Below are 22,916 nucleotides of genomic sequence, written 5' to 3' on the forward strand. Positions count from 1 at the left end.
GCGGTGGCCGGGAGCCCGGAGCCCTGACACCCCGCCATCCACAAAGGGTGCTCGCGTGAGGCCTATAAATAGACAGTTAAAACCAGATGCTAAATTGAGCTAAGATGTGGGCCTGCTTCCTTACGTAAGGAGCCGGGTGCTGCTGGCCGTCCTTCCAAAGTGCTTTGATGGTTGGGTGTCTTTGTAGGGAACGTTGGGGAGCAGGTGGGGTGCTCAGACTACAGGTGGATGACACTGCTCTTTTAAGGGACTCACAGGTGGAAGGCAGGGGTGCAGTGAAGGGAGAGCTGGGCTCTGGGGTCCCCCAGGCACTTCTGGGCCTGGAGAGATGGGAGATGCTGGATTTCTGGGTGAGGGGCCCTTCCACGACCGGTGGGGTCAGGGATGGTGGTGGCTGGAGGAGGGAAGGGAGGGAGGGATGGATGCAGGGGACTCCAGCCTGTGCTGGATGCTTCTTGACCCTTCTCTGCCCTCCTTGGTCACAACTGCCAAGAGCTGGGGTGGGGGATGCCCAGGGAGGACCGTGACCTTTCTGAGTGACCTGCTTGAGGTCACAGAGCAAACCTGGAACACACCAAGGAATTGAGGCCCCTCTCTTGACTTCCAGGGAGGATTCTTGCTGCTGGACATAACATATAGTGACTTTTCTTTTTCTGGCTATACCATGCATCACATGGGATCTTAGTTCTCTGGCCAGGGATTAAACACAGGGCCCCTGTGTTGGGAGAGTGTAGTCTTAACTGCTGGACCACCAGGGAAGTCCCTGGACATGACCTTTAGTACGAGCACTAACCACCAAGTCACTTCCTCCTGGAGGGGTTGGATGGTGGGGTTGGCAGAAAGAAGGGCAGGCTGTTGAGGCTGCCGTGGCCCCAGGTGGTGTTCTCCAGGTTTTGTGGAGTTTCACCTCCATCCCTCCTGTAAGGTGGTTCCCACTGCCCCCATTTTACACATGATGGAGCTGAGGCCGACACTGTGAAGGGACTTGAGAGGCAGCAGAAGCACTTGCCCTTGGAAAGAAACAGACGAGGGAGGCAAACATCCTTGCTTCCCAGGTGGTGCTAGTGGTAAAGAACCCGCCTGCCAATGCAGAGGATGTAAGGGACGTAGGTTCGATCCCTGGGTCAGGTTGATTCCCTGGAGGAGGGCATGGCAACCCATTCCAGTATTCTTGCCTGAAGAGTTCCATGGATGGAGGAGCATGGCGGGCTACAGTCCACAGGATTGCAAAGAGTCAGACATGACTGAAGTGATTTAGCATGCATGCATGCACAGAGTGGATGCTAGCAGCTTATGGTCATGTGACTTGATCACCGTGTGGCTTGGTCACATTGTGGATCTTGGTCACAGTTGGAGCATCTGCAACCATCTCAGGGCTGGCCCATCATTTTCTTTTACATCTAGACCAAGGCATCTGCACTGGACCAGTTTTGTGTGACCCCCAGGATTCCCAGTTAGCCATTGGCCAGACCTCCTGTTTTCCCCAAAGAAGGACACCATCCCCTGACTGCAGACCTGGAGCCAGGGTGAAGGTAGACTCCCTGACCAGCACAGCTGTTCACGAGATGCTACCAGGATGTGGGGTGCCGGGGAGGAAGCTGCCATTGCCATGGGTTTGGAAGGAACAAAGAAATTCCTTTATTACTTACTCTGTCTTCAGCCAAATGAGGGAGAAAAGGCATTTGGATGTGACATTTCAGACCGGGAAACCCGTCCTCCTGCCCCACCCCAGGCTCCCCATCCCTGGTCATCTCCTGCCCCACATGAACGCCCATCCAACCCATGGCCTGGCGGTCCTGACGCCTTTGACTCTTTGGCTTGCTTCTCCAGCTCGCACTTGTGAAGCGCCCTCTGTTCAAGGAGACCGTGAAACCTAAAGTCCTCTTTCCTGTTCTCTTCCTGAAACTGTGCTGCCTAGGAGGAAGGGTGGGCTGGGAAGCGGGCAGGGGAGAGGAGAGGTGGCCTGCCTTCTCTCTCATTCCTTTAATCTCCTTTCATCCCCCTCCAGCCCCCACTTGCACACCCACCTCTTCTGACAGTGTCCCAGAATACTGCTTCTGCCAACTAGTGGGGTCAAGCTTTGTTGTGGGAAAATACATATTCATGAGGGCTTTGAGGAGCTTCATTGAAATGCTGACAGCCTCTCCAGCCAGAGCGATACATAAGCCATCGCTTTATTTGTCCAACACGATGTTAAGGCAATGATCGTGTGATGAATGGCCAAAGAAACATTTTAATTATTTGTTTCAGGGTGATTTCTGATCATCTCATTAGAATTAGAATCAGTTCACTTTCCAAGGTATTCAAAACCTCTCACTCATTTAAATTTCTATACCTAAAGGAGCGCTCTGTAGGGGCACCCATGTCATTTCTGAAACCAAAGTAATTTCCTCTCTTTTCTTCTGTTTTATTCCAGAAAGATTTCATCACCAGGAGGGTTTTCAGGACCTTACCAAACTGCTTGTTTTTGGTAAGAATTGAGAGGTTACCTTGCATGGTGTGTGTGGGGTTTGGCTTCTGACCTGTGTGAAACCGAGTCGTTTTACTGGAGGGTTGCTGCAGGTGGGGCTGTACAGCTGTCCAGTTCTTCACTTCCTGGGTAGCTGGGTCTGTGTGTGAAGTATGAAAGTGTTAGTCCCTCAGCTGTGTCTGACTCTTTGCGACCGCATGGACTGTAGTCCACCAGGCTCCTCTGTCCTTCACCATCTCCCAGAGTTTGCTCAAATTCATGTCCACTGAGTCCATGATGCTATCCAACCATCTCATCCTCTGTCACCCACTTCTCCTGCCTTCTATCTTTCCCAGCATCAGGGTCTTTTGCAATGAGTTGGCTCTTCAAGTCAGGTGACCGATGTATTGGAGCTTCAGCATCAGTCCTTCCAGTGAATATTTAGGACTAATTTCCTTTAGGATTGACTGGTTTGATCTCCTTGCTGTCCAAGGGACTCTCAAGAGTCTTCTCCAGCATCACAGTTCGAAAGCATCAATTCTTCGGTGCTCAGCCTTCTGAGCACTGAAGAACTGAAGAAAATAAAAGACTTAGTGGAATATTATTGTATCTTGAAATATCATTAGAGTATCAATGATATTGACAATTGACAAGAAGCTGAGCTCCCTTAGCGATTGCATTCCCCCACCTGCAGTGTGCAGGACAGTCATTTAAGTGAACACATTTGTCAGTGTTCTTTGCAGAAAAGTATCTTTCTTCTTTGAGAGAAAAGTACAACAAGATGGATATTTTTAACTGATAGTTACACCAGAATGAATCTCTGGGAGGAGATCTGCAGAGAGAAGAGACTTGGGTGTATTTACTTTTCTACTGCAAGGGAACCGTCCTGTCTGTAACTTTAGAATACTACTTCTCAGAGCGTGCCTGCTGTCTTTTCACAGATATCTTTGTGAATGTGCTTCCACTCAAATAGAGGTTGGGGGCTGTGTTCTACTTTTTTTTCCCCTGGAGAATTACATTCTGGGCCTCACTATTCCTATACAACTGTTGATACTTACACAATAGACCCTTGAGGTAGGAAAAGGTAAGACACATGTGCACAGGTCCATCAGAAAAGACCATTAATATTAGCAACTTCTTTAAGAGAATTGGCACTAAAGTTTTTAAATTTTTTCTTTATTAATTTGTTTTATTTTTGGCTGCACTGGGTCTTTGTTGTTGAGAGGGCTTTCTCTAGTCAAGGCAAAGTGGGGGCTACTTTCCCATTGTGGTGTGAGGGTTTCTCATTGTGGGGGCTTCTCGTTGCAGAGCACAGGCTCTAGGCTTTTGGGCTTCTATAGTTGTGGCTCCCAGGCTCTAGAGCACAGGCTCAAGAGTAGTGGTGCACGAGCTTAGTTGCTCCGAGGCATGTGGGATCTTCCCAGACCAGGGATCAAACCATTGTCCCCTGCACTGGCAGGCAAATTCTTAAACACTGGTCCACCAGGGAAGTCCTAAGCCACATTGAAGCCTGCCTTGTGCTTTACTGCCTGACCGCTGGTCTCTCTGTGGGCTTGTTCACCGCAGACAGTAACCCTTGGTCTGACCCTTCGCAATGTCCACTCCAATTCCTCGTGGATCATAGATGGTCAGGAAGTCTGTGATTGCATGTAGCTCTGGTTTCTAACACTTTTAGAAGCTCATTGTCCTCATCTGTTCAGTGAGGACTCATGACTCGGGGGCGTGGTCCTGAGAAAGAACCACATGACAAATGGGGAGGGCATAGCCCATGAAAGCTCCCCTTGCTGCCACTTCCTTCTCAGAAGAGGCAGAGAGCAGCCGCTATGATTGCTTCCCCGCCTTGGTGTGTGTGTTCTCAAGCACTTGGAAACGCCTGCTCTGACACCAACTTTTCTTTTTTTTAAGTTGCATGTTAGGAGAGAAAAATTAATCAACACCTTTTTTTAAAAGATGAAAAATGTTTCAAGAAAATAGCACTCTGAGCTGCTACTCAGAGCCCAACATAATTTATGTGATTCAATGAAAGGAAGTTAGCCATTTCTCTATGTAATTTTTATTAATGATGTTCAGATGTAGCTAATTATATGCACTTCTAATTAATTACATGAGTGTTTGCACTGGCCTTCTTTAATTGTGCTCAGTGGAGTCCCAGGAGATGGTCCCCAAAATAGTGGCCCATGTTCAGATCTGACTGGGGACACTCTGTGTGTACCATGCCCCCACCCCCGCCCCGCCCCCGCCCCGTGTCCCAGAGAGCCATATTAAAAGCCTTGACTAGTCTTGCAAGAAAGCAACTCATTAAATTCTGCCTAATGCATCATTTTCCAAACTTGCTTATACCACTTGCACTCCCAGATCCACCAGAAAATGCTATTTAAAGTCAGAACAATTCTAACACCCTAGGTTGGGCTCAGACTGCTTGATAACTTATATGTTGTTTGGTTTTTGGTTTAATTTCCTGGTAAGTTTTTTATTTTATATTTTAAAAATTTTGTTTATGTTGGGTCTTAATTGCAGTAAACAGGCTTTCTCTATTTGCAGGCTTCTGTTTTTGTGGTGTACAGGCTCTGAAGCACACGGGCTCTCTAATTGTGTCACGAGGGCTTAGGTGCCCCGTGGTGTGTGGGATCTTAGTTCCTTGACCAGGGATCGAACTCTTGTCCCCTGCACTGGAAGGAGGACTCTTAACCACTAGACCACCAGGGAAGTCCCCAGGGTGTGTATGTTTATGGAGCCAACCCTTCAGTCTCCCCAGACAACACTGCTGGGGTCTTCCCTTGGGGCAGGTTGTCCTGCAAAGAGCTGTGTTTTCATATAGTCGTGGTTGCCACAGACTCATCTGAGACCATCATGTACTGTCCTTCAGTTGTGTACACGTGTGCAGGGAAATGTGGGGATGGCATGCCAGCCCTTCAGGGGGTGCTGTCAAGATGAAGAGTAGTTCACCTCTCCCCTCCTGCCTGGGCCCCTCTGTGGCAGAGACCCTCACTTCCAGGGAAGGCCATGTCATTGACCATGTCCTGGCCTCAGGGCTTAGAGCTGGGACTCAGCTCCTGGGGAGGTCCTCCTGGAGAGGCAAAGGGAGCCTCCGCACTCTGTTTGGTGATCAGCTGCAGGGGGATGTGTCTGGTGCTCTGGTGGCCACGCACCTTTGTGTTAGGGAGGTGAAGAGGGGACCCCGGGGGAGGTGACCAGTCAGTGTAGCTGGTTGTGCAGGAGGAAGTGCCTCTTGACTGCTCATCTTGAAGGGTGAGAGCACATTCCTGGTACAGAGAGGGAGGGAGGTGGGGCAGAACCTGGCCTTACAAGGACGGAAGAGCGGGAAGGTGAGATAGCAGGGAAGACTGCCCTATTTAGATGGACACGGAACCTGGCAGGGTTTCACCAGGGGCCAACACTTGGGATGAGTGTGGAAGACGGGAGCCAGGGTGAATTGGCCCTAGAGACGCCTCTTGTGGCCCTGGAGGGAGATGATGTGGCCGAAAGAAAGGCTGTGGGGTGGAGGAAGGGTCCGAGGGGAGCCTCTTGGGGAGGAGTGTGCGGAGGGTTCTGGGGAAAGAGTGGTCAGTGAGGGCAGGAGGTGGGACCTTGAGGGAAAGCAGGTCACCTTGGAGGTGGGAAAGGATTGTTGGATTCCAGCTTCAGGCAGGATGGGGGAGTTTTTGAAGGGTGGATGGAAGCAGAGAGTCAGGCCACGAGTGGGGGTGGACTCAGTGTGAGCCTGAGGGAACCAGCCAGAAAGTGCAAGGAAACCAGGAGGAAGGAGGGGGCTCGGGACTTTCTGGCTGTGGCTGGGTGGTGGCTGCCTGGAGACCGAGAAGGATTATAAAAGACACAGTGAATGTAGGCTTTTTCTTCTTCATGGAAACTGCCCAAGAAGCCGGTGAGAGGAGAGTGTGAACAGTGGGAACAAGATATTCTTCAGTGAGGATGGAAGATTATGTTCAGTGTGGTCCAAGGATGAAGTGGTGGGTGTAAGGACGCAGCGAGAAGGGTAGAGGGAGAAGGGACTGGTGAGGAGAGAATCCAGGGGGTCTAGCTGTGATCTCGCCTCTCTCTGGGAAGTAGAGCCAAGCCCAAGTCAGCAGAAAGGAATCCCTGAGATGCAAATACATCCAGCACCTGCGTTCCTCTTTTGAATGAATGTCTCCAGGCGTGGCCAGGGCACTTTGAGACAGTGCTGTGACTCACCTTGGGTTGCTCGTGAGAGTTGTCCCCAGAGATGACCGCCGGTATTATTTTCAGCCATGAAGACGCAGGCGTATCTGTGCAACTTTCCCAAGTCCTGGCTGAGGAAGAGCGACGCTCTTTGGGAAGTGTGTCTGTTTTTTGTTTGTCGATACCCAGTCTTGCCAGCCCCACTTCGGGTTCTGCAGCCAAGCAGAGGCATCGCGTGGTGGGAGCGCTGCGAAGCTTGCCAGCCTGAGACCTGTCCCTTGCCAAAGAAAATTAACTCTCTCGCCTGGGAGACCGTGAGATTGCACTTTAGAAAAATCCGTCAGCTATGCAGACTGGTTAGCTTAGGGATAAATCCTGACTTCCTCTCCTTCTCTGAAGCTTCTGTGGGGGTTGGGGGGGTGGTTGTAGATTGGGCTGGAGTTTGCAGCATTCCAGCTGTGCCCATGTTAATTGCAAGGACTCTGCTGGGCTCTGGAAGCCCGCATGGCCTCTGCTCCTCTGTGAGATCCTATGCGGGCACAGAGCAGCCTAGGAGCAGCCCCCTTGCTTGTGATTCCCCTTCTCTCTGCTGCTTCTTCCTCCCCCCTCCCCTCAGCTGGTCCAGAGGCAGCCAGTGCACCCCTCTCCTGGGCATAGCTCTGTTACCAGGCAGACATAGAAGTAGGCTTAATCAGAGTTTCTTCAGTTCTGTAAGTGGAAGTCTTGATTCCTGCTTTCCAGAGGAAGATGGCTCGTGGACATGAGGTCTTAGACACTCAGGCTGAGCTGGCTCTGCTGGGCACGGCATCATGAGGAGAGCCTGCAGCAGGCCTCCCAGGTGGGTTCCGAGGCACCCACCACCTACAGCTATGGTTGCCCAACATCACAGTTACTGTTCCTAGGAGGGAGGGGGCCCAGAGAGATCCTGGGGCCCAGCCCTGCTCTGATGGAAAGTTGCTTTGCCCCCTGAAGCATTTTTGTTTTCTCATCCTATAAAGGACTTGGGGCAGGGCAGGGGGGAAGCTTAGTGGGTACAGGGTTCATTTGTACAAGATGAAGGGAGTTCGGGGGATGCATGGGGTGCTGGTAGCACAATGGTGTGAATGCACTTGATGGCACTGAACTGTGTACTTGACAGTGGTCTGGATGGTAAGGTCTATGTTGTATTTATCTACAGTTTAAAAAACAAAAGAGAGAAAGAACACAGCATGTAGCTAGTAAACCTTCACTCACTGAACAGGCCCAGCCATGGAGACATCGGTGCATATAGATTCTCCCCACGATTCATGCTCTGAGTTTCCGCCCCCACCTCTCTGGGACTTGATTTCCAGCCTCTCTTGCTCATCTTCCCCAATGTCATTGTCACTGTCTCTGTCCTTCTTCCAGTCTGGCCCAGCTGCTGTCTAGGGTAATTTTACCAGGATGGAGTGTGTGTGTGTGTATGTGTATATAGGTGTGTGTGCAACTGTTTTTAAATATACCTGTTTTAAAACATAATAGTTTTAAACATACCTTCTTTTTTAAAAAATTTATTTACTTTTTAATTGAAGGATACTTGCTTTATAGCATTTTGTTGTTTTCTGTCAAATATCAACCTGAATCAGCCATAGGTGTACCTTATGTCCCCTGTCTCTTGAACCTCCCTCCTATCTCCCTCCCCATCCCACCCTTCTAGGTTGATATGGAGCCACTGTTTGAGTTCTGAGTTCACACCTTCTTGATATGTGCGTGGTATCAGTGTTCAGTTATGTGATTGATTTTTGAATATTAAACCAAACTTGCATTCTGGACTAAATGCAACTGAATTGTGACATATAATTTTTATATATAAACTGATTTGACAGTTTTTTATTGTTTCTTTGTAAACTGTTTCAAAGTGACTTGCCTTTCATTTTGTATTCATATAACATCAAGTTCAGGTTTGGGTATCAAGGTCATGGTGGCCATTTAAAGTGAGTTGGAAAGTGTATCTTCTTTTATGTTCCCTGAAAGATTTTGGGTAATACTGGTGTTCTGTTGTTGTTGTTTGATTTTGTTTTTGTGTAACTGTTTGGAAGAATTCAATTGGGAATCCACTGGGATCTGAAGTTATTTGATAAAAGGAAAGAGGATTTTAAATTGCAGATTCAATTTCTTTAGTAAATACTGGACCATTTGGATTTTTGTTTCTTCTAGTGTCAGATTTGCTAAGTTCTGTTTCAGTAACTTGTTCATTTCATAAAAATTGTCGCAATTATTAGTGTTAAGTTGTTCATAATATCCATTATTATATTTTACAAGTGGTATCCACCTTTTCATTCCTGATACTGTAGTTTGTGTACTTTCCCTCTCTCTCACCTTTTATCAGTCTTGCTAAGGCTTTATATATGTAATCTCCCCACTCAAAAGTCATCATTTGGGCTTGGCTGATTTTTCTCTGTTGCACATTTGTCTTCTATTTTATTTTTTACCCGCCCTACATTCATTTTCTTCCTTTACCTTTATTTGAGGTTTAATTTGTTGATCTTTTCAAAGTGCCTGTGTGCTCAGTTGCATCCAACTTTTTGTGGCCCGTGAACTAGAGCCCGCCAGGCTCCCCTGTCCATAGTTGAAGTGGGTTGCCATTTCTTTCTCCAGGGGAATCTTCCTGACCCAGGGATCGAACTCGTGTCTCTTGCATCTTCTTCATTGGCAGGAAGATTCTTTACCACTGCACCACCTGGGAAGCCCTAGTAAATGGATACCTAGATTATTTATTTTTCCAGTGTTTTTTGTTTTCTAATAAAGGAATTTAAGGTTATACATTCCCTCATAGGCCTCCTTTAACAGTAATGTATTTAAAAAAATTGTGGTAAAACACAAAACATTAAAATTTACCATCTTAAAAAATTTTTAAGTGTACAGTTCAATAAGGTAAACTATATTCACATTGTTGGAAAACTTTATCTCCAGGACTTTTTCTTCCTGCAGATCTGAAACACTGTACCTGTTAAAAAATGACTCCCCCTTTTCCCTCTTACTCACAGTCACTGGCAACTACCATTCTACTTTGTGTTTCTATGAATCTGACTATTTTAGAAACCTCCTATGAGTGGCATCATGCAGTATTTGTCCTTTTGTGATTGCCTTATTTCATTTAGCATGATGTCCTCAAGATTCATCCATATTGTAGCTTGGATCAGAATTTCCTTCCTTTTTAAAGGCTGAATAATATTCCACTGTGAGGATATGCCACATTTTCTTTGTCCATTCATCCATCAATGGACAGGTGTTCTTTCCACCTTTTGAATACTGTGAATAGTCCAGCTATGAATATGAGTGTGTAACTATTTTTTGACGTGTGGTATTTTCATTATTAACCAGTACAAAATGTTTTTAAGTTCTGTATTTATGTTCTTTTTAGTTAGTTGCTCATTCATGCCCGACTCTCTGTGACCCTGTGGACTGTAGCCCACCAGGCTCCTCTGTCCAGAGGATTCTGCAGGCAAGAATACTGGAGTGGGTAGCCATTCCCTATGTTCTGTCTATTATGTTCTACTCTATTTATAGGTTATTTTGAAGTAGTTCATCCCCACATATCTGCATATTTTCTAGTTATATTTTTATTTATTTCTGGTGTAATTACAGTGTAATCAGAAACATATTCTTTGTGATTTCAACATTTTGAAATTTGTTTAGACTCATTTTAGTCTTGTCTACCATGTGATTAATTTTGACATAATTTTCTATGTGCACTTGTATGTATTTCCTCATTGCAGTAAGTTTTATCTGTTAATGAGGACATTTTTGGCAACTATGTGGGTGTTCTTTGGAAGGACTGAGACTAAAGTTGAAACTCCAATACTTTGGCCACCTCATGAGAAGAGTTGACTCACTGGAAAAGACTCTGATGCTGGGAGGGATTAGGGGCAGGAGGAGAAGGGGACGACAGAGGATGAGATGGCTGGATGGCATCACCCACTCGATGGACATGAGTTTGGGTGAACTCCGGGAGTTGGTGATGGACAGGGAAGCCTGGCATGCTGCAATTCATGGGGTTGCAAAGAGTCGGACACGACTGAGCGACTGAACTGAACTGATGGTGTTCAAATCTAATTCTACTCTGATTTTTGTTTGCTTATTTTAAATCATTTACTGAAAGAAGTGTATTAAAAAGTATCCCATAGTGATTTTAGATTTGTCTTTTTGAGTTTGGTTTTTTTCTCACTTTATAAAGTTTGAGAGCATATAACTTAGTATGCATACACTTAAAATTTAAACTTACAATTTATTCCTAGCAGGTTGCCCTTTTTTATTAAGATTTTTTATTTTTTTCCTTTAATAATGCCTCTTTTCTTACTGTGAATATTAATGCAACTATACCAACTTTCTTTTTTAGGTAAATTTTTAAAATTTAGAATACTTTTGTATTTACGGAGAAGTATAAAAGATAGTAGAGAGAGTTTTCCCTGTTGTTAACATCTTACATTCACATGGTACGTTTGTAGCAAGTAATGAAACAGTATCAATACATAATTATTAGCCACAGTTTATACTTCATTAAGTTTTTCTTAATTTTTACCTACTGTCCTTTTTCTTTTCTGTTATCCTATTTAAGATACCAAATTAAATTTAATCTTCATGTCTCTTTAGGTACTTTTAAAAAAAGTTTTTATTTTGTACTGGGGTATAGCTAATTAACAATGTGATGGTTTCAGGTGGACAGTGAAGAGACTTAGCTATACATGTGCATGTATCCATTCTCCCGCAAATTCCCCTCCCATCCAGCCTGCTACGTAACATTGAGCAGAGTTCCCTGTGCTCTACAGTATGTCCTTGTTGATTATCTAGTTTTTATTTTATTTTTTTGAACTTTTGTATTGGAGTATAGCCAATTAACAATATTGTGATAGTTTCAGGTGGACAGTGAAGAAACTCAGTCATACATGTACATGTATCCACTCTCCACCAAACTTCCCTCCCATCCAGGCTGCCATATAACACTGAGCAGAGTTCCCTGTGCTATACAGTAGGTCCTTGTTGGTTATCCATTTTAAGTATACCAGTGTGCTTTTAGATTGTGGTAGCTTCTTAGGCTTTCCTTGTTTTTGATGACTTTGACAGTTTTTAGAAGTACTCGTCAGGTATTTTAGACTATCCTTCTGTTCAGATTTGTCTGATACTCTCCTTCTGGTTAGTCAGGGCTTATAAACTTTGGGTCAGGAGACTGCATAGGGAGCAGTGCTGTTCTATTAAATCAGAGTGGAACTGACCACTGTTAATATTAACCTTGATCACCTGGAAGTTATGCCTCATCTCCAGGAGGGGGCAGTGTCTGCACAAAATATATGGAGAAATTCTGCCCAGGGGTTTTCTGCTTTTCTCTTGTTTCTTGTTTACATTGTGTGAATGCAAGGGTATTATTTTATACTTTGGACTATACAGTACTATTTTATTTATTGTTCAGATTGTTTCAACTTTCACCCTTGTCTAATATAAAATGTCAGAGTCTTGTTTCCTTTCTCTCCAGGAATTTGGCACCTCAAGTTCTTTTTTCCTAATGAATTTTTTGGGGGGTATAGTTGCTTGACAACATTGTATTAGTTTCTGCTGTACAGCAAAGTGAATCAGCTGTATGGATACATATATCCCCTCTTTTTTGGATTTCCTTCCCATTTAGGTCACCACAGAGCATGGAGTAGGACTTCTCTGGTGGCTCAGATGGCAAAACGTTTGCCTGCAGTGTAGAAGACCAGAGTTTGATCCCTGAGTTGGGAAGATTCCCTGGAGAGGGGAATGGCTACCCACTGAGGTATTCTTGCCTGGAGAATCCCTATGAACAGAAGAGCCTAGCAGGCTACAGCCCATGGGGTTTTAAAGAGTTGGACATGACTGAGCGACTTTCACTTTCTCTTCTGCTTGGCCTTGTTGCCTGGCAACCACCATTTTCTGCTAGTTTTCAACCATTTATGGGTGCACAGCTGACTTGGAGAGAAAAGCCACACAGGATGCTGAGATAATTTCAGTGTTTTTTCATGCTTGTCGGGATCTCAGCCCTCAAGTCCTAGCTGCTTTGGCAGTTCTCTGATGCTTCCATAGAAATTGAAAGAAAAAAAAAAAAACACATCAAAAGTTACTAGTTGTCACTGGTGGGGGGATTAGACTGGTACAAGCTGGTACACCATCATCAGAAGTAGACTTTCTCAGGCACAGCATTTTTTATTCTCCCCACTGTGTCATGGGTGATGGTATCTTGAAACATGCTTTGTAGCCATACATCAGATATCCCAAGTAATGCACATTTTATTTATCTATTTATATTGTTTCAAGAGGTTTATGTATTTGATGTGGACCACTTTTAAAGTCTTTATTGAATTTGTTACAATATTGCTTCTATTTTTATGTTTTGGGTTTTTTTTTTTTTGGCCATGAGGCATGTGGGATCTTAGCTCCCCTACCAGGGATTGAACCTGTACCCTCTGCATTGGAAGATGAACTCTTAAACACTGGACTGCCAGGGAAGTCCCTGTAATGCATATTTTTATGTCATAAATCATTCTTTGCTTTTCCTTCATTCTTATCCTTTGTCACAAGGGCTATAAAAGGATAGTCTTCCACCTCCTCTTCAAGGCAAGGGAAAAAGAAGAAAATAGCCTTTATTATAAGCTTGTGATGAAAGGAACAGATGGGAGAACTGTGTGAAATGGGCTTTTCAGTCTTGGGGATAGAGGGCCAGTGCAATTATTGGTGCAAGATTTTGGGTTTTCCTTAAAGAAATGAAGCCTCTCTGCCTCGTTAAGAGTGGGCTTGCAGAAGAGCACTGCTTCAGGGCTGAGCTTTGTGATTCATGTGAGCAAGTCTGGCTGTGAAAGCACAGCTTTAACTGGATCGAGCAGGATACGTAAGATTTTCCATGCATGATATAGCTAAACCTCATCTCTGCCACCCCTACACTTGATGTCTTCCAGGTTTCTGTCAACTGCAGTTCTGAAGAGCTGCAGTCTTTGTTATCATCATCCCTGGTTGAACCAGATCATTGGAAAATCCTCACAGATGGATGCTTATCCATAAATTGATGACTTCTTAGTCTGATCACTCAGTTGGCCACTAATCCATCTCATTTTGCCATATCCAACTCATCAGCATACTTCAGTTTGAGCCACAGGAAAGTTAGGAAAGACTTGTCATGTGTCCTGTTGAAATTCAGGTGTATTCTCTCTCTTTAGGGTCTCCCTTGCCCACCATCGTACATGCCTACTCAGAGAGGAAACATGGTGAGTTTCACAAACTCATTGTCAGCTCATAATGGCCATGTTAAGAAAATTTTTATTGGAATATAGTTGCTTTACAATGTTGTGTTAGGACAACTTCATTTTCAGAGACCAGTCATCTATCTCTTTAGACTCTTCATCCCAAAGGGAGCCCTGTGCTACCCAAGACAAAATTTGCCTTCCTGTTGGTAATACCTACAATTCTGTCCTGTACTCCGTGCTCCATCTCCAGATCTGGAGCCCCGAGGTCAAGGACCCTGGGTTGGCAGCCCGCTCCACCCTGCAGTGGGCACTGCAGAGAGGTTAGACGGCACCCGCAGAGAGATGCCTGACCATAACACAGGCAGTGGGCACTCTGCAGCTGCTGTGACGAGGTGGGACCATGAGGAGGTCTGACCTGCCAGTTCCTGGAGGGAGCATTTTCCATCTTTATCCAAGCCATCCTGCTCAGATCTGACCTTGAAATCCACTTTTCTCTTCCCTGTTCAGGAAGGGGACTGAACTGAGGGGGGCCATCGGGGGCCTCAAGGCAGCTGCAATGAATTGTGTTTAGTCTCTCAGATTTGAAACCTGCAAATCTGTTTTTCCAAGAAGTCCTGGGACTTTTATTCTTGATTCCAAAGATATGATGGCTGGAGGCTGGGCAGGTGGCTGGCTTCCTGTCCAATGTGATGGTCCACATTTGATCTCAGGCCAACAGCATCGGCCCAATTCTGACACCTGTTAGAATCACAGATGTAGAGAATGGACAAGTAGACACAATGAGGGAAGGGGAGGGTGGGATGAATTGAGAGACTGGGATCGACATATATATACTACCATGTGTAAAATGGATAGCTAGTGGGAAGCTGCTGTATAGCACAGGGAGCTCAGCTGGGTGCTCTGTGATGACATAGAGTGGTGGGATGGGGGGTGGGGAGAGGCCCAAGAGGGAGGAGATATATGTATACATATAGCGATTCCCTGGTGGCTCAGACAGTTAAGAATCCACCTGCATTGCAGAAGACCTGGGTTGGGAAGATCCCCGTATTTTTGCCTGGGAAATCCCATGGACAGAGGAGCCTTGGGGGCTACAGTCTGTGGGGTCACAAGGTGTTGGACAATTGAGCAACTAACACTTTCATAGCTGATTCACATTGTACAACAGAAATGAATGCAACATTATAAAGCAACTATACTTCAATTAAAAAAAATAAAATCAGGCAATTGCTCAGAAAAATGAGAAAAAATAAACAACTGGTCAAAAAAAAAGAGAGAAGAAAAGCACACCCTCAGCCCCACCCAGATATCCTGAATCAGAAGCTCCAAGGGCGTAGTCCAGAGTTCTGAGCTCTAGGCTCTGAAGTGTGGGGGACTGACTGGTGAAGGACCTGCTGGATGCAAAGCCAGTCAGAGATGCCACAAGGGGACAAAAGGGCCAGGGCCTTGGGACTGACTGTGGACAACCGGGCCCTAAGTGGGTCCCTGCCCCGGATCCAAGACAGCTCTGGGATCTCTGTCCTTAGCTGGAGGCCAAGACCAGAGACTGCTGGTGATAGCACCCCAACCCACCCCAAAATTGGAGCCGGCCACACCCTCTGGGGCAGGTGAGGACACAGGAGGCTAGAGAAGTGCCCGGGGATCCTTGCCAGAGGCTGCCTGGTCCCTCATCCCTCTCAGTCTGCACAGGGGGACCCCGCTCCCTACTTCTTCGTCAGCTGCCAGCCACATGTCAGCGACTGCCAGCTGACAGCCTGGGCATCCTTTTGAATTTTTGTCTTGAGAAGTCAAAGGCAGGGCCCTCATTTGTTAAGTACCTGCAGTGTATCCCCTCCTCAGACTTTTCTAGGGTCAGAGGTTTCTAGGAGATGGGGATGTAGGGGCGAAGGGGAGGGTGTGTGTGTGTGTGTGTGTGTGCACGTGCGTGTTTGAATGTGTGCGTGCACACAGCCAGGTGTGCACACAGCCAGGTCTCCTGCCAGAAGAATCATCGTGCACGCTGTTAGCAACAGTAGGGAGGACACAGCTGAGCCCAGGGGTGGTGGGGAGCTGCTTGTCAGCAGGGGCTGGCCCTTCCCCAGCCAAGGACGAGGGAGCCTGTGTGTGGGGAATTCAGGGGTACAGAAACCCAGGTGTGTCCAGAGGGGGGCTGCCACAGGTGACTCCTGCATCTTCTCTTCTATAATCCCTCCTCCGCCCCCACCACTCCACTAAATACCCCAGAGTTCCCTGCTTCCCCCAGAGGAAACGTTTGTAAGGAAGTTACATGTAAGTAGAGTTAAATCATTTTAAATAAGCCAGGAGAGGCTGGCTATTCAAAGAAATCCCCAGAGAGATCTTTTATTCAGAAGATAATCATTTGACAGAGTGATGAAGCATCCTGCCCTTTGTCTCAGGAGTTTCATCTCACCTTTTGGAATTTCCTTTTACACCCTTCCAGCTGCCATCACTGGAGGATGTGCCCACCCCCCCACCCCCACCCCCGACAACCTGCAGAAAGTCACAGAATGTTCTGGGTTGGGGGCAGGGCTGGCAGACAGCCAGGGGAAAATTGCGAGAAGGATGGTGTAAATGAATGATTGATGGTGTTAATGATCACCTGGGTGGTGCCTCCATTGGGTTTGTTGAGACTCTGGGGCGGGGGGCTTGCAAGGTCTTTAAGTGTTCCTGTGTCCCATGACACAGGTAAATGCCACTTTAGTGAAAGTGAAAGTTGCTTAATCGTATCTGACTCTTTTCGACCCTGTGGACTATAGCATGCCAGGCTCTCTGTCCATGGGATTTCCCAGGCAAGAATACTGGAGTGGGCTGCCATGCCCTCCTCCAGGGGATCTTTCCAACTCAGGGATTTGAACCCATGTCTCCTTCATTGGCAGGTGGGTTATTTACCACTAGCGCCACCTGAGAAGCCCCAGAAATATCATACTCAAAAATGAATAAAGGAGGGAAGTGAATAACACTGTCTCATCACTCAAACCAAACCTCTGCTGGGATTTAAATGGATTTCTTCACAGTTTATTCTGTTTATTGGGTGGTGAATAAATTACAGCAGCATATTTTATGCAATAAACTCTTTGTAAATATTTTAATTGCTGCATAATTGTCTTACAAATGTGCTGTGCTTAGTCACTCAGTCCTGTCCGACTCTTTGCGACTCCATGGACTGTAACCTGCCAGGCTCCTCTGTCTGTGGGATTCTCCAGGCAAGAATACTAGAGTGGGTTGCCATTTCTTTCTCCAAAAAATGATGTAAATGAATTTATTTACAAAACAGAAACAGACTCACAGAAATGGAAAATTAACTATGGTTACCAAAGGGGAAAGGGTTGGGAGAGGAATAAATTGGGAGTTTGGAATTAACACATTCACACTACTATATATAATCTAGATAATCAACAAAGACCTACTGTATAGCACAGGGAACTATATTCAATACCTTGTGATAACCTATGATGGAAAAGGATCTGAAAAAAAATATATATGTTTTACATGTATAACTGATTCACTTTTCTGTACACAAGAAACTAACACAACATCGTAAATCAACTATACTCCAATTATATAAAACAGAGAAGTCATGAGTGAGTGGTGAGTTGGAGGGAAGCAGCAGGTGTCTTGGGGGGCCGCCAGGGTCCGCTTGTCCTCCTCCAGCCCTGGTGCCCTCCTGTCTCTTTGGCAGGGCATGCAATGGTCCTGACACCGGAGTCAGCTGAGGTGGGGTGTCCTGTCATCTGAATGGACACAAGTCACATCTCCTGGGCGTGCTCCTTGGGCCAGGTTCTGACTCTCCTGTCGTCCTTCCTCCTTGCAGTGGCTGCCACCTGGTGACGATGGCTGTATGAGCCCCACCATGGCCCACCGGAAGCGTCAGAGTGTGGCGAGCAGCCTGCTGGACCACAGGGCGAGGCCGGGCCCAGAGCCTGAGAGTGAGGACGCGGAGCTGGCCCTGGAGGAGTACGTGCCCACCGACCTGGAGCTGGCGGCCCTGAGGCCCGAGAGCCCAGTGCCTGCTGAGCAGGGTGGCCCCGACCAGAGCCCTGATGGGGACTCCAGCTCTGACTATGTGAACAACACCTCGGAGGAGGAGGACTACGATGAGGGGCTGCCTGAAGAGGAGGAGGGCATCACCTACTACATCCGCTACTGCCCCGAGGACGACAGCTACCTGCAGGGCACGGACTGTGACGGGCAGGGCTACCTGGCTCATGACACGCGCCACCTGGAGACAGATGAGTGCCAGGAGGCGGTGGAGGAGTGGACGGAGCCCACGGGCCCACACGCACATGGCCACAGCGACCCGGGCAGCCCTGGCTACCGGGACGGCCACCTCTCTGTCCCGGAGGATGAGGCCTCAGTCCTGGACTCCCGGGACCAGGAAGAGGATGTCCACTACTGTCCCAGCGAGGAGGCCTACCAGGACTACTACCCTGCCGAGGCCAATGGGAATGCAGGCAGCACGTCGCCCTACCGCCCAAGGCGCAGGGACGGGGACCCAGAGGACCAGGAGGAGGACATCGACCAGATTGTGGCCGAGATCAAGATGAGCCTGAGCATGAGCAGCATCACCAGTGGTGGTGAGGCCAGCCCCGAGCACGCACCACGGGGGCCCGAGCCAGGGCCCGGGGACTCCCCTGAGGCCTGCCCGCTGGCTGAGGCCAGCCGCGGCCCCAACAGACACGAGGGCAGGCCCAAGTCACTGAACCTCCCTCCTGAGGCCAAGCACCCCGCCGACCCTCAGAGGAGCTTCAAGACCAAGACCAGGACCCCGGAGGAGAGGCCCAAGTGGCCCCAAGAAGAGGTAAGATTCTGGCTGGCCCTGGGGAAGCGGAGGGAGGGGCTGAGAGCAAAGGTGTCCATGCAGCCCACAGGTCAGAATGCGAGCCAGCGCTCCACGTGTTCAGTTATGTGTGGACTTTCCAGCCACTCCTGTTCACCCATCAGATGCTGTAGTAATTGCTGAGGAAATCTTGTTGAGGCTGATTGGCAACCAGGGCTCCCAGCAGACACCCAGACCTCCCAGCAGAGCTTGGGTCCTTCCCCTGCTTGCTCTGATCTGCTTGTGTGGGAGTGGTCCCTGAGACTGTTGCCCCTCTCTGGATGGTTTTGGTCAGTCACAGGGATCTAGTACTGTCGGCAAGTGCAGACAGCTGTGGCCAGTGGTTGGGACAGCCTAGCGGCAAGGGGCCCCAACCTGAGTGCATTTCACAGGGGTGGTTGAATCTGGTGACACTTCTCTGAAAGCCTGGGGGCCTTGGTGTAATTGGAAATTCGCTGTAAATAACCATTTTGCAAATAATCATTTGAAGGTTTGACAGAGACGTGGAGAAGAAATGCATGCTAATGAGGCCAGTGGATTTAAGCGTAACTATATTTTCTTTTAATTATAGCAAAGTAAAGTGTATATTGTAATAAACACTTTTGAAAAGCTGCCTTTCAAAAAAACCTTGTGTATACAAAAAGAAGATGTGATTATTAGATGCATGTAAAGGAACTTATATTTGGCTAATTCTGTGGACAAATGAAAATGAATTGCTTTCATATATTTTTATTGGGATATAGTACTAATGCTGGGGAAGGATTGAGGGCAGGAGGAGAAGGGGACAACAGAGGATGAGATGGTTGGATGGCATCACCGACTCAATGGACATGGGTTTGGGTGGACTTCGGGAGTTGGTGATGGACAGGGAGGCCTGGTGTGCTGTGGTTCATGGGGTCGCAAAGAGTAGGACACAACTGAGCAACTGAACTGAACTGAACTGATAGTTGCTTTACATTGTTGTGTTAGTTTCAGCTGTACAGCAAAGTGAATCAGCTTATATCAGGGGATATATGTATATATCCCCTCCCTCTTGAGCCTCAGCAAAGTGAATCAGCTTATATCAGGGGATATATACATATATCCCCTCCCTCTTGAGCCTCCTCCTACACCCATCCCACCCCTCTAGGTCATCACAAAGCACTGAACTGAGCTCCCTGTGCTATACAGCAGCTTCCCACTAGCTATCCATTTTACATATGGTAGTGTATATGTGTCAATTCCAGTCTCCCAATTCATTCCACAGTCTCCTTTACCCTGTGTCCACAAGTCTGTTCTCTATGTCTGCATCTCTATTCCTGCCATGCAAATAGGTTCATCTGTACCATTTTTCTCAATTCCACATATATGTGTTAATATACAGTATTTGTTTTTCTCTTTCTGACTTACTTCACTCTGTATGCCTCTCTCTCGGTTCATCCACATCTCTGTCTATAAATGATCAAATTTCATTCCTTTTTCAGTTCAGTTCAGTTCAGTTGCTCAGTTGTGTCCAACTCTTTGAGACCCCATGAACCGCAACACACCAGGCCTCCCTGTCCATCACCAACTCCCGGAGTCCACCCAAACCCATGTCCATTGAGTCGGTGATGCCATCCAACCATCTCATCCTCTGTTGTCCCCTTCTCCTCCTGCCCTCAATCTTTCCCAGCATCAGGGTCTTTTCCAATGAGTCAGCTCTTCGCAGCAGGTAGCCAAAAGATTGGAGTTTCAGCTTCAACATCAGTCCTTCCAATGAACACCCAGGACTGATCTCCTTTAGGATGGACTGGTTGGATCTCCTTGCAGTCCAAGGGACTCTCAAGAGTCTTCTTGAACACCGCAGTTCAAAAGCATCAATTCTTCGGCACTCAGCTTTCTTTATAGTCCAACTCTCACATCCATACATGACCACTGGAAAAACCATAGCCTTGACTAGATGGACCTTTGCAGCCAAAGATAGAGAAGGTCTATACAGTCAGCAAAAATAAGACCAGGAGATGACTGTGGCTCAGATCCTTATTATGGCTAATAAGGAGTTCCTTATTATGACTTTTTATGGCTGAGTAATGTTCCATTTTTTTTCCACTTTTTATTCCAATTTTCCCTTTTTATGGCTGAGTAATACTCCATTGCATATATATGCTTTCATATTTTTAAAGCCTTCATTAATATTTTTTCCCCAGAAGAGTTCATGCATTTGAGAAATACATAAAGTGAGAGCTTGTGTTTGGAAAAAATGTCCTGTTGACTCACAGTTAAGTTTCTAGAACTTCCCTTTGATGCCCTTTGATTTTTTTTTTAAAGATTGATAAGCATAAGTTGACTTCATTTTTGGAGTGTTCCTGTCATTCAAGGCAGTTGTGTATGCACTGGGGGCTTTGGGCTGTAAAGAAATTCTTGTTGCATTAGCGGATATGGGGGAGGCCCCCCGCATGAGGGGGGCAGCTCTGAACTTCTGAACTGGCATTCCTTCAGAGCCTACTCTCCCAGAGGCCACTCCTGATCTCCTGGGCTGGCTGCATCTGCAAAGCCTCCCATGTGGTGCAAGAAAATTGCCCTTGCCATGTGCTAGGCCTTGGGGTGCAGAGATGAAAGTGACTTGAGCTTGCATGGAGAACCTCATTCTAGAGGGAGAGACTCTCTGTCCATCTGGGTGTGACTGGGAGCCTAGAGGAGTCCCCGCCCGGCCCATGAGTCCCAGGCAGGCTTCCTGGGGACAGGCTCCCTCGTGGGTGATAAGTGGGTGGCCCTGGGACTTAGAAGGGGGGCTTTGGGAAATTAGCTGACCAGGAAGGGCTGAACCTGGAGGTCGTGGGTATCCTCAGCATGCAGCGGGGTTGGGGATTGTGACGAGGCCAGGAGGACAAGTGGAAGTGAAGGACCTGGCTTGAGGATGGTGATGTGAGAGGGACAGAGCTGGGCCATCAGGGGGCTGGGAACCTCAAGGAGGCTAAGGGGCAGGATGTCGGGAAGGCCCTGAGCATCTCAGGTGGATGGCCAGGGCAGAAGCTCCTGTGTAAGGGACAGAGGGGATGGGTTTGACAGCATCTATAAGAACAGGTGCCAAGGAAGAGGGTGCCTGCCATGTGTGGAGCTGGAATTGCACTGCTTTGATTCTAATGGCATGGATGTGTCATGGAATGTGTCCAGGGCAGATTTAAGCAACAGAGAACTGGGTGGAGGACTGGGGTAGGGTGCTGACTCCCCCGCATCTTCCATCCCTGAACACCATCAGCATCCCCTACAAGTTCCAGGAATTCGAGACACATCCCAGAGGATCCATTATTCTCATGACATTCCCCAGGAAGTGCAGGGCTCCGGAGGAGAATATATAGCAACAGCTTCTGTTCAGGGAGAAAGACCACATTGCTGAGCATGAGATTTGGAGATGGAACAGCGTGGCAGACGCAGTCACAGTGTTTGCACCCCAAAGCACTCAGATCATGGTCAGTGCTAATCAGTGACTAAAAAAGACACGGCCCTGTGGTGATAGGAAGCTAACCAAGAATAGCTCCCGGCCCTGCACTAGCGCATGCCATGGACAACTCAGGAGAACTCAGCACAGCTCAGAAAGGCTGAGAAAGGGTGTGACACAGGAGAGTGCCCCAGGACCGAGAGTGGACTCCAGACCCTGCCAGGACCATGATCAGCCTTCACAGGAGAAAAGCTGGTCTCTCTACCTGAGACCAAGCCCAGGCCCAGACTGCTGGAGTGAACAGATGCCTGGATCTGGGCTTGTTGGGTCCCTCTGGTTGGTTCCAGCAGCAGACAGACAGTCCTCTTCAGGAATGGTGACTGAGCTGGCCATGCGCTGTCCTTGGTACTGACGCAAATGTTGGGTCTGCCCTTCTGCTGGCCACTTGCCCTGTGCTGGGTGCAGCCAGGCTGGATAGGTCAGAGAGCCTGAGCTAGAGTTTAGACGAGGGTCTGTGGCTCAGGACAGTGCTGGGGGAGCACCACATCAGCTTGGAGGAAGGTTGCTGTTGGGGGCGTTGCCTGTTTACCCTCCTTGGTCAGTCCTCTTCTTCATCAGCCCAAACACTTGCAGATGGCCTCAGATTCTGCCCCCGTTGCCTATTTTGACTGCTGGTGCAGCTCTGCCCCACCCCGACCCCTCCCTCTTAGTCTCTGGGTCTCAATCTTCCCCTCAAAGCAGCCCCGGGTGCCGGCTAGGAGATCTATGTCCCTGACCTTGACTCCTGGAGCCTCTGGATCTCTGACTGTGGACGGTTATGCTCTGCTGAAGACTCACCCATCCCAGGGTCTTCCTCAGATGGGCTCAGACCCAGACTACTCCTACCTG

At 47.6% G+C, this 22,916-nt stretch overlaps 1 protein-coding gene across 7 annotated transcripts in view; it reads left to right on the forward strand.

Annotated features, from left to right (window-relative positions):
• Positions 1 to 22,916, forward strand: part of APBA2 (amyloid beta precursor protein binding family A member 2) — a 138,700-nt gene that overhangs the window by 72,338 nt on the left and 43,446 nt on the right. For 4 of the 7 annotated variants that reach the window (XM_027520847.1, XM_027520846.1, XM_027520845.1 and 1 more), the window contains 2 exons: positions 2,417 to 2,470; positions 17,627 to 18,613. In XM_027520847.1, coding sequence (XP_027376648.1) covers positions 17,654 to 18,613 — 960 coding nt within the window. In that variant the 5' untranslated portion in view covers positions 2,417 to 2,470; positions 17,627 to 17,653. Of the gene's footprint in view, positions 1 to 2,416; positions 2,471 to 13,791; positions 13,840 to 17,626; positions 18,614 to 22,916 lie in introns of those variants that run through there. The other 3 variants (XM_027520842.1, XM_027520843.1, XM_027520848.1) reach the window with 2 other exon arrangements.

Source organism: Bos indicus x Bos taurus, chromosome 21 (genome assembly GCF_003369695.1).
Source record: "Bos indicus x Bos taurus breed Angus x Brahman F1 hybrid chromosome 21, Bos_hybrid_MaternalHap_v2.0, whole genome shotgun sequence".
Lineage (NCBI taxonomy): Eukaryota > Metazoa > Chordata > Mammalia > Artiodactyla > Bovidae > Bos > Bos indicus x Bos taurus.